The sequence below is a fragment of the Prionailurus bengalensis genome, chromosome D3, assembly GCF_016509475.1.
Source record: "Prionailurus bengalensis isolate Pbe53 chromosome D3, Fcat_Pben_1.1_paternal_pri, whole genome shotgun sequence".
Lineage (NCBI taxonomy): Eukaryota > Metazoa > Chordata > Mammalia > Carnivora > Felidae > Prionailurus > Prionailurus bengalensis.
In genome coordinates this window covers 15,482,085-15,493,797 of record NC_057356.1, presented here as the reverse complement: position 1 = coordinate 15,493,797, position 11,713 = coordinate 15,482,085, and the positions used below count along the sequence as shown (strand labels likewise).

The 11,713-nt window shown below is 47.3% G+C and overlaps 1 protein-coding gene across 1 annotated transcript in view; it reads right to left on the bottom strand.

The window, feature by feature from the left end:
- The window catches only part of SRRM4 (serine/arginine repetitive matrix 4), a 151,521-nt gene that overhangs the window by 31,477 nt on the left and 108,331 nt on the right, over positions 1-11,713 (bottom strand). Inside the window, exons 2-5 of the mRNA XM_043557725.1 lie at positions 10,291-10,437; positions 6,128-6,214; positions 3,786-3,857; positions 1,197-1,223 (exon numbers count right to left, since the gene is read on the bottom strand). Of these exons, the coding sequence (XP_043413660.1) occupies positions 1,197-1,223; positions 3,786-3,857; positions 6,128-6,214; positions 10,291-10,437 (333 nt within the window). The remainder of the gene's footprint in view (positions 1-1,196; positions 1,224-3,785; positions 3,858-6,127; positions 6,215-10,290; positions 10,438-11,713) is intronic.

Sequence of the window (11,713 nt, the reverse complement as noted above, 5' to 3'; positions counted from 1 at the left end):
CTGTTGTTGTTTTTTTAAGTCAGAGGGCTGGGGTATGGACGGGTCCGGTGGACAGTGATGAGGCGGGTTCCCAGCATTACCAACTAGAGGCCCCAGAGGGAGGGTGAATGCTATTTGGTAGTTCAAGCCAGACTGGCTTCACGGGGGTCACCAGGAATGCAGGACCGGCCTAGGTCCTGGATAAAGGGAAAACCTTATACAACTGCTGTTGCACCTTGACGTCAGCCGTGTGATTTATCTCCGTGTTTGAGACTCAGCCTGGGCAGTGGAAGAGCCCAGGACCTCACTGAAAGGTCCAGGTTCACGTCCCAGCTTTGCTGCTCAGTCGCTGTGTGACATCAGGCAAGTTACCTGTCCTCTGGAAGACCCAGTTTCCTTGACCGTGAGGTGGGGCCATTGCTCAGGCTGCTGGGCTGGGAGGCTGGCTGACATTGGTAATCGCTCTCTACCTGTCAACTGGATAAACAAAAGAACTTTGCACTCTGCCAACTGCTCTAGGTGTGGCTGTTATTTAAGAAGCCACTGTAAGGTGTCCTGATCCTGTGTCTGACAGACGTGGGTTTGAATTTTGGCTCTGTCACCTGACTCTGTGTCTGTGGACATGCCTGTCACATCTGTCTAAATCTCAGTTTCCTCATCTGTAAAATGGGAAGAATAAATACATCCACTGTACAGGGTTATGATGGAGATCAGTGGAGGTTAAATACGCACACACATGGCAGGGGCTTAGTGCAGGATCCAATTTATAGTGGTCACCCTGTAGGTGACAGCTCGATCTGTGCTCACCTAGTGTTTCCAGTCCAGTAGGACTTGGCCTCTGTCCCTTGGCTAAGATCTGGGAAGGCTTTGGTGGGGTGGCTGGGGCCGATGGTTCCCTATATGCCCCAACCTGGGATTTCAACATGATAAAACAAACAGACTCTGACCAGGGTAGCCAGACTTTCCAGGGAGGGGTATTGGTGGGGGCTGGTCCAGGAGCAACCATCCAGCCTGACGGAAGGCAAAAGCTGGCTTGGAAGTTTCAGGGAAACCAGCCCAAGGCCCTCATTTTGGAGGAAACTGAGGCCCAGGAAGATGCAGGGGGTGTGCTCAAGAGCACAGAGATGGAGACGGAGAACTGACTCTAGAAGCTGCCTAAAACCTTGTTAGGAAAGCAGGAAGCAGAAGCAAGCAGCCAGAAATGACAAGGTTCTTACCTGTGCCTTCTCTTCTTGGAGAATGACCTGATTAAAGGAATTAAAAGGAAGAGAGACAGAGAGGGAGGGAAGGGAGAGAGGAGGGAGGAAGGAAGAAAATAAATACAGGTGAGTGTGAGGTTTGTTTTCCTGGGACAAACGTATCAGTGCATTTATGATCATGCTACACGGGGGTCAGGACACCCGGCAAATCCTCCTTCTGTCACAGATTTCGGACAATGGACACCACATGGGAGATACTGGTTTGCATTTTGAATTTCAGTCAAACCCACCGGAGCTTCAGTCCTCACCCCAAAATTGTCAGCGAGCCTGTCTCAGTTGGGGGTGCATGAAGGGGATACACAAGAGTCCTCTGCCTCCTCCCCTCCCCCCGGGGGGGTGGTGAGCCTAGCGGTGGACTCTTCATCCTCCTCCTCCTCATCACGGGACAACCAGCTCCCACGTGTGGAACTTAACTGCGCCAGGCTCCATGCTAAGCGTCTCCCACACGCTCAGTCTTCACCCAAACCCTGGGAAGTTCTAGTAACAACCATTTTGCAGACGCTGAAGCTCAGAGAAGTTAGTTAAGTTGCCCAAGGTCACACAGCTCCACCCACGTAGGTCCTAGGGATTCTTCATTGCTCCGCTCAGATATCACCTCCTTGTAGCATTTTCTGATCCCCTCAGGCTGGTTGGGTGCCCCAAGCTTGGGTGAGCTTCTGAGCTTAGTCTTATACTACCCTCTGCACATTATAATGACTCATCTTCCCCACTAGAAGGTGAGCCACTTGAGGTCCAGGGCTGGGTTTTGGTCACTGTTCTGTTCCCGAAGCCCAGAATGTCATTCATGGGATATACTGGGTATTCAATAAATAGATGTAAAAAATGGGATTTTTTTTTTATTTTAGCCCTGAAGCCATGTTCATGGAGGGGAGAGAAAGAAAAATCCCTATGCATCCCCCACCCCTAGCTCCTATCTCCAAAAAAGTCCACTATCATTGACCCAACATCTCAAGAGCTTGGAGAAGCAGGGCCAGAAGTAGGGTGGTGCTTAGCAGGTGGTTTGGAAAATACCAGCAATAGCATCTTCCCCTCTTAATCTCCACCTCCTGGGCTAAGCGTGGCTGGCCGAAAAAGCCGTTCCTAACTTTCTGGCACAGTCTCTTTCTCAATGAGGAGAAACCCTTGAGTGAGAAGCCATTTGACTTCTAAGATCCTGATATGGAAAGGTCTCCCAAAATAGGACAGATTGGTCAGCAGAGGAAGGCGGCATTGCCGCCACAGGGGACCCCACGTCGGGAAAGGTTTCTAACACCAAATTAACAACGTTCTGCTAATCAGCTTTCCCACATGTTGTGCTAAGCGTGGACTCAACAGTCGAAATGTCTGGGCAGGCAGTGGACACAGCTGGTGACACCAGACTGAGTTGAGGCCATTCTGGCAACAAGGGCTGAGATGTGGCCACACCCCTGGCTTGGAAAAAGCCACTTTGGGGGCAACTTTGAACCAACGGTGGGATGCAGGGGGGAAACCCACATGCACTCTTCTCCTTTGTTCCACTGTGATTGTTTAATTGCACAAGTAATCCACCACTGATGTAGGCAGATTGGAAGAGAGGGATAAGCAAAAAAGGATATATACCGCTCTTTCCGTACCGTCCACAGCCAAACATAGCAAAGAACTTACACTGGGAATTTCAAACTCCCTGCCCCCCAGGGCCAAGCGGGCTTCGTAAATGTGTGTGAGGGGGCGCTAAGTGTACACACGAAAGCACCTATGCTCTGTCTAAATGCACAGCAATCCCTCAACCCTACCTGGTGGCCTCCTGTGGGAAAAGTGGCCCAGTGAAGGCAGAGCTGCTGATTTAACGGAGGAACTGGAAAACTTGTTTTTTTGTTTTATTATGCAATCTCCCAATTATAAAATGCTGAGTTGGCCCATGAGCCACAGATTTGAGTCCTCTGGTGTACATCCTTACAGTTCTTTAATTCTCCGCCCCCCCCCCCACATACATGTGTGTGTGTACATGTGTGAGTAGCGGGCACCTTTCGGAATGTGTGTCCAGCTCACAATGCCCCTTAACAACGTCCACAAGGGTGGACAATCCCAGAAGCCATGTTTTACATGTTCCATCCTCTAGGACAAGTGGGACCCACCAGAGAGGCCCTTCCTTGGGAATCTGGAATAAGGAACAAGCCAGAGGGCTCCTGTGTCTTCTTGTGGCTGGGTCTGCCACACGAAGACATGGGAACAGGGTGCAGCCGTGTCTCCCCGTGTGGAACAGGGACTGTGTATCCTGCTTGGGTGCTACCAGCTCTCCACCCCCTGGTCCCAGCCCCTCACTGAGGTCTGACTGGTTCCTGAGACACTCCTGCCTCCTTATCATCACACATCCCTACAGGCCGGAGTTGGCTTTAGTGGGCCTCGGGTCCTTGCAACCAAGTTCTAAGTTAGACAAGAAAAAGGAAATAACAACACACAGGTGAGTATTGTACATAAGTGAAATGATAAGTTTCCCAGTGAACTTTGGGCGCCACCCACTCCCACCCCAACCCCCACCCCACCCGGAGGAGGAGGAGGGTGTTTGCCAAGGAGGAAGAAGGACAATACCTGTGTCGCTTATGTTTCTTGGAACCTTTCTTCTTCTTTTTCTTGACAGGCGATGGACTGTACGATGGGGACCTGCCGGGGGAGGAGACACCTTCAGAGGGATGTTCTTAAGGGCCAGCATGGGCTTTCAGAGACCCTTCTCCCGTCCCCACACAGGGTCTCAGCTCTTTCGGTAACACACACAAGGATAATACTGATACTGACATTAACAGTACTTGCATTTATCTATTTGATATAATCAAGTCTGCATTTGTTTTCAATGTCACCATGTGCTTTATAGGCATTACCTCATCTAATCTTTCCACACGCTCCTTAGTTAGGGACAATTGCTACCTTCCTTTTTCATACAAGGAAAGTGAGGTTCAGAGAGAGAGGTAAAGTGACTCATCCAAAGACACACAGCTAAGACGTGCATGAGCCGAGCTTCAAACTGAAGCCTCACTGAGAGCAGGGGCCTTGCTCTCAATCCCTTTTTTGTCTGCTGTTCTCGCCTCAGCTCTGCCCTTCCTCTCAGATACTTGAGGTCTCTCTTGTGCCTCACCCTGTCTCCCCGGTAGGGCTGAGCCCTTGGAGGAGACCTCGTCAGGCTGTGGTCGGCACGGGTGGTGGTCTCAGGGGTTACCCAAGAAACAGAGCCACCCCAGGAACCTGACTATGACTCAAGACTGAAGTTCAAGTGACCTGAGTTCCAAGCTTGACTGTACCCCCTACCCATGAAGTCACCTTGGACATGTCACTGCTCATCTCTGCATCTTTCATTTCACCACTGACAAAATACCAAGGCTGAAACAGATTAGGAGTTTCAAAGTCAATGCCAACAGGGGCCTCTCAGCAGGAGGGGTGTAAGACAATAGAGAGTGGTGAGGACTGTGGTGAACCAGAGAGCATCCGCTTCTCAGATCGGCCGGAGGTCTTATGTGGGAATGCAGCCCTGGGCTTCTGGAACGCCTGCCTTTTCAACACAAGTCACCAGAAAAACACATCTTCGTGTGAAATCTGGTTTTTAAATGATGGCCACCAATTAGACAAAAGAGGAGCACTTGGGTGGTTCAGTTGGTTAAGTGCCCTGACTCTTGATTTTGGCTTGGGTCATGATCTCATGGCTCCTGGGATCGAGCCCTGTATTGGGCTCTGTGCTGACAGCGTGGAGCCTGCTTGGGATTCCCTCTCTCCCTCTCTTTTCCTCTGCCCCTTCCCTGCTTTCTCTCTTTCTCTAAATAAATAAATAAACTTAAAAAAAAAAAAGACAAAATAAGCCCTTGTAGGTCAAACAGAACATGTCTTTGGGGGGAAATGCAGGGTTGAGAACAACTTCTCTTAGGGGACCACAGCACCTGTCCCCCAAACACATGCCCAGGGGACATTTATTGGATGAACAATTGAATTAGTGAAGCCTGATTTCCTTCTTTGAAGTGTTCCGCCCACCCCTAAAATCAGGAACCTCAAAGCCACTTGCCCCAATTCCCCCCCTCACCCTACGATGTAGGGTCTTCATTCACACTCCCCTCTGGGTCTTCTTTGGGCCTTAGAACAAGGCTAAAAGGGCATAGCAAGAACCCGGAAAATCTGGAGTTGGGGCCCGAGTCATCCAGACACTGCTCTCTGCTGCCCCCTGCAGGCCTCTTCAAACACTGCCTCTGAGGTTTGGCGAGATTTTCAACCTGACCCCCTCTGGGTCTGGAACACTGGACATAATTGTCGTCTTGAAGAAAATCTGGAAGTACTTTTAAATTAAAAAAAAAAAATTAGAAGAGATTTTACAAAGAAAAAAATCCATGGGGTACAAAAGACTAATTTCTGGCCAAAAATATAAACTTCATTTTCCTTGGCATTCATCTGCTAGGTGGGAGTAGTAGAATCAACTGAGGAGCCTGGGATCCCTGTAAATCTGTCACCCTCTGTCCCCTGCCTTTTTTTTCTCATCTCTGAAATGGGTACAATAATGTTTGGTAAATTGTGGCCAAAGGGAAAAGACAACATAGAGATCACAGTGCTTAGAGCATAGCCCTCCACACAGAGTAAGTTCTCAAAAAAAAAAAAAAAAAATCATATTCATGGTCATGATTCTGCTGATTCACTGGTCATTTGTTGTGTGCCAGACACTAGGACAGCTCCTTCCACAGCCGTTTTTCTCTATCTGATTCTCACAAACGCCAGGTGTAATCAGTATTTTATACAAGTGGAAACAGGCACAGAGAGGTGAAGGGTCTTGCCTAAGTCACACAGCTAGATAAGAGAGATTCAAACCCAAGGGGAGTCACTGTTTGACTCTGAAACCCATTTTACCCCTACTTCATCCTTTCTCCCATCTTGAAGATTTCATCTCCCCTTGGGACGCTCACCTCCTTCTCTTCTTCCGGGTGGATTTCTTCTTTTTCTTCTTCCCCCTGGAGGAAGTTGGTGGCGTCAGGTCTTTGTCACAGGAGGCACTGTGGGGAGCACAGAGTCAGGTATTAGAGAACCCAGGACGCCCCAAGCCCCAACCAGGGCTGCTGCCGCCGAGGAAGAAGGACCCAGTTCCTTGGAGGATGAAGGACCCATGGCGAATACCTAATTAACACCTCATGGTTGATTTGGTCATACTGCAGATTAAGCACTTCAAATAAGGAGTTAATGCCGACCTAATGAGACAGACGTTGTACTGTTACCCAAACACCAATTGATTATTTAAAACAGAGTTATAGAGGTTAACTGCTCCTTAATAGATTTATTATTGAATTTTCAAATGGCTCACCTTGGTAAATAAATCACTTTTTAAATAATTAATCAGCAGTTCAGCACCCCCCCCCCTCCTTCCCCAGTACTTCATGTCCATCGTTCTTGCCGGAAATTTAATAGGAGGAGGAAGTTATGTTAAGTAGCAGCTGATTATTAAAAGTATATTTGCCGAGGTCTAATGTAATGAGATACATATCTTATATCGCTTCACAGAACCTCAAAAACCTCTGCTCTTCAGGAATAATTATTTCCCATTCAATTAAATTCAAATGCTCTGGCTGCAGTTGAATGAAGTCAACTTATCTCCTTTTATAATTGGGGCAGGCTCCAGGGATTTTTTTTTAAAACACTATCCTGTGGCAAAAGGAGATGGGTTTGGGAAGAAAAACTGCTTGGGGACTGAAACATGCCCACTCAGTTGAACGTTACCGGGAAAACGTAGTATCAATAAGAATACTATTGTCGTTATTAGTGTTAAGACCACTATCATTGATCCCCTTATTATGTGCCAACCGTTTTACATATACAAAAACACTTTGAGGGCGGTATGACTTTCAGGGTCTCATTTTACAGACACAGACCATAAAGCACAAAATCATGAACTGGCTTGCCCATGGCTGCATCTGAGGTGGGACTGCAGTCAAGTCCTGTGTAATTCCCACCCAGAGAGCTTTCCCACAAAACCAACTGCCTTCTCAGACTTGTTTATGTGGACGTTTCTTTTGGAAGTCACCCAGCTCTTTAAAGGCCATCATCAAATGCTGCCATATTGAATTCCATTCTAAGAATCTGGATCATTATGGGTAGTAGAAAAAATGACCAAGCGACTAGACTATCTGTTAAGGTCTCTGCATTGCCAATAAATACAAATTGTATAGTTATATCTAGAACGTTTTCAAGAGAGTCACTTTAAGCAGGCTTAAATCAAATATCACAGGATTAAGTACCTCACTACTTAACTACACTTATGTGTTATAAAGCACAAAGCATAGTACACATGTCCAGGAAGCAGACGGGCTGCTTGTGTAACTGTGGTAGACCACTTCCAAATTTTTCTGGCAACAAGTGCTTGACACAGAGTAAGAGCCTAATAAATATTTGTTGGGTGACCTAATGAGGGGTGAATGGATGCAATAATTTAGCCACTTGTTAAATTATCTTGTTTCACATAAACACTTCGCATTGTAACCATTGCCAGGAATTTGAAAGGAAAAAAAAAAAACCCTAAACATTTAAGTAAGAAATGCTTAAAAAGGAAAAAAATCCTTAAAGCTGTGTCTTATAAAATAGAGAAAGATCTCAATGTTTCAGACAATTATTCTCACTTCTTTTTCTGGAACCCCAGGGTCCCAGGGAAGCAGGCTTGGGAACCACTTACCCTCCTATGTGAGTGATGGGGTCAAACGGAGAAAGGCCTTGACTTTGGATTTGAGGTCTGTGAGGGGAAAATCAACCCCTTCTGCAAATCCTTTTTCTTCCTCCTGTACCTGTGTGCCTAGGTGTGCCCTCACAGCAGGGCTGGAGGGGCCAGACTAGTGGTTAAGTAAGTACACCGCAGTCACACAAGCAGCCACGAAATGTGCAGCGGTTAAGTGTTTAGTGATTACACACGGAGTGGCTCTGTTCACAATGGTCAAACATGCAGACTCTGCAACCATAAAGAACGCTGGCTACAGACGCTGACACACTCCCGCTCCATTACCTCTTAGCTCAGCTACCTCTCTGGGTATCACGTGCATCATCTGTGAGATGGGAATAAAACATGATACCCGTGTCCCACGTTTGTCACAAGCAATGAGGCCCTCACTCATGCAATGCGCCCTGGTCTTCAGCAGGTTCATGTAAAAATGTACTTTCTATTATTGTATTTTTTTTTTTTTTTTTTTTTTTTTTTTTAGCATGTCAGAGAGCGGGTCTCAGATAAGAGAAGGGAGTAACACGCTCCACAGTCAAAGGGACTCTCCGCAGCCAAAGTGACAACATGGTATCCCTGTTGAGATTTTCATGCCTGGAGCCTGCTCTTCGGGCCCCATGGCACCCCCACCGGCATTTCCAGCACCCCCCACATTCTAGGCTCACGGTCAAGATCTGTACATGCGTATCTGATTTAATCCTCACTCTGATTAGGAGATATATAGCTCAATATTCCCATTTTATAGTTGTGAAAACTGAGGCCTGGGAAGGAAAACTTAGTGCCCAAAGTTGCTCAGTTAGTACACGTCTATCTCTATGACACAGTCTCTTCCTTGGATTGTCTGAGAGACAGTGTTTTCGAAGTATAGAAACACCCTTTCTCTCCCCTCTCTTCATCTCCCTCAGCCTCTTATGGAAACAGCTTTTTTCCTGTTTCCTGGAGAGAATCCTCCAGATCTGATGTTGACCTTCACTTCTCCCAGCTGATAGGACTTCACTCTTTCTCCCCCATTGAAATCAGAGCCTAAATAAACCCTGTGGCTGAGACGGTAGGCTGGGTAGAGAAGTGGACTTCACCTGTGAGTGATATTCTGGCTTCCCAAACCACTTCTTCAGAATTCAGATTCTTAACTAGACAGCCCTGCTCATGGGCCTTGGGAGTCTATGAATCTTCTGAAATGGTATGTGGAATTTGGGGAGTTTTCTTGGGGCATATCCACACTTTCCCTGGTGGCAGCACTCATAGCTTCCATGTAATTCTCAGATGGGTGCCTAATATAGTTTAGAGTCTGTACCTTAGGAAACCAACAACTCCAGGACATAAAGAGAGAATCTGGACCAGATCAGGGGTCCTCAGGCTAATCTTGATCCTGCCACCTACTGTCCTCAGTTTCCACACCTGTAAAATGGCTTTGACACCCTCTGATGCATCAGGAAGAGGTAGGGATTATATCTAGGGCACACCATTGGCAAGGACACTAGGTTCATTTTCCACGTGTCACTGAGGAGGTAGGTACAAGCCCAGGGTAGTGAGAGAGTGGTGAGTTAGTTTCAACTAGCTGATAAAACCAGATAATAAGGACCATGTTGTCAACAAAATTGATTCTCCGGAGGCCAATGCAGACTAGGCTTTATATGTGCAGGGTGCAAAACTTGAAAATAGAAGCCAGGGGATAGATTAGCTTTTTCGTTAACATCAAAGTATAACGTGGTAGGTGTTAGTCTAGGATTTAAGATCAGAGAGACCATATTTCAAAACTTCACTTTGCCACTTACTGGCTGCCATATTTTTGGCAAGTTACATTACCTCTCCGAACCTCAGTAAAACGGTGTGTCCTCAGATGTCAGCACAGTGCCTGTCACCAATGGGTGCTCAAGAAATCCTGGTTGAATAACTGAATTTAAGGAATAAATGCAAAGATCTGGATCTCAGGAGACAGATCTGGGCTGAAGTCATGACTTGGGAATAAGTAGCTTATAGAGTCATTAAAATGGACAGGAACTAGCTCGATCATCTAAGGCAAAGGCAACAAACTTTGACCCCCAGGCTGTATCTAGCTTGTCTTTATAAATAAAGTTTTATTGAAATGCATCTATACACCTTATTTACGTAGAGTCTGTGGCTCTTTCTGGGCTACAAGGGCAGGATTGAGTAGCTGTGGCCGAGTCCATCTGGTCCTCAAAATATTTGCTATCTGGTCCTCTACAGGAAAAAAAAAAAAAGCGTGCTGACTTTTGATTGGGTTTAAGGGTCTGAAAGAGGAATTTGCAAACAGAAGGAGAGGAAGAGTGGCCAGAAAGACAAACTTCACTTCTGCATTCTCAACTTGAACCTCCTCACTGGACCCCAGAGAGGGTTGGGTCAGCATGTCACCTGCGTGCTCTGGCAGGACTGAGCTCCCGGCAGGCCTTGTCTCTCTCCCAGCTGTTGGTGCCCAAGGCCTCGGTGGCCAGATGCTGGCTCAGCTTTTCCGAGGGTCCATCCTGAGCTGGAACCACAGGGCTGCTCTGGGGTTCTGTCCTACAGGGGAACAAATAAAGAGGCTGAAATTGTTAGGATATGACAAGGTCTTCGCGTTCATCAGACATTCAGAGACATCCTAATATGGCCCAACTTTCCTTGCAGTTAGGTTGGCACCGTGAGAGATTATCTTTGGCCACTGGTCTCTCGGTGGAAGTGACGTGTGTCATTTCCGGTTTGAGCCAGCAAGGTCTGTGTGCCTTCTCCAGCTCTCTCTCCCTCTGTTGCAGTGACCTTGGAGGTCACAAACCCCGAAAGGTGAAGCTACTTGACGGAGGAGAGATGCCTGAGCCACATCGGACTTTGGATGATAGAAATAAGCCTTGGTTGGGTTGAGCCACTGGGATTTAGGGGTTTATTTGTTACTGTGGCATTGCTTATCCTATCCTATCCTGACTAAACCACAGGGAGAGGCTGGAAACCAGTGTTCCACATCCTTGCTCAAAACATTCAGTGGAGGCCAAAGCATGAGAGAATCAGTTCCAATGCCCCTTTGCCATTTCTGTCCCATTTCCCTGCCTTATCTCTGGATGGAAGAGGTGTACATAGTTGGGTTCAAACACTGTTTCTACCACTTAGTAGATAGAAGACTCCATCTCTCTGTTTTGCAGTTTCCTCAGTGATCAGATAGGGAGTAACACTAGTCCTTATATTGCTGGATGGTTATGAAAATGAGATAACATAAAGCAAACAAAACGTCCCTAAAAAGTGTCTGTTCCATTCCCCTTTGCTCCACTTTGGTGTCCTTGGCAGGTATGAGGCCACCTACCTGGGATGCAATTCCCATGAAGGCCTGAAGCTCATCCCTCTGCCTCTGAGAAGAGCCCCAGACAACTCTAGGAAAACTACCTGAGTCCCACTTCCTTCTTTGGGACCCAGAAAGGAGAAGGAAGTCACCTAGGTACTCAGTCTTTGAAGACACTGCCACTCATATCTCCTGGCCCCCAACCTCAGGAGTTTGGGAGGCACAGGTGGATTTGGCATCATCCAGCGAGTGCCCCTCCCTCCTCACCCTGCCTGCAGAGTCTGGGTCAAGCACTGACCACAGGCAATAGCATTTCTCCTGCACCAAGCACCTGCAGCCAGTGCGTCAAGACTGGTTTTATGACTCAGGATGAATGCATCTGATAAGCCCCCTGCTCCTTAGGGCTGTCCAGAGAGCAGGCCAAACCCAGTCAATACTGAAGGAAGGGCAGCAAAACACATCTGTCTCTGTCAGCCGCTTATCAGTGCATCTTTAGAAGCAGAGCTGAGAGATGTGGCAAGCCCAGGAGGG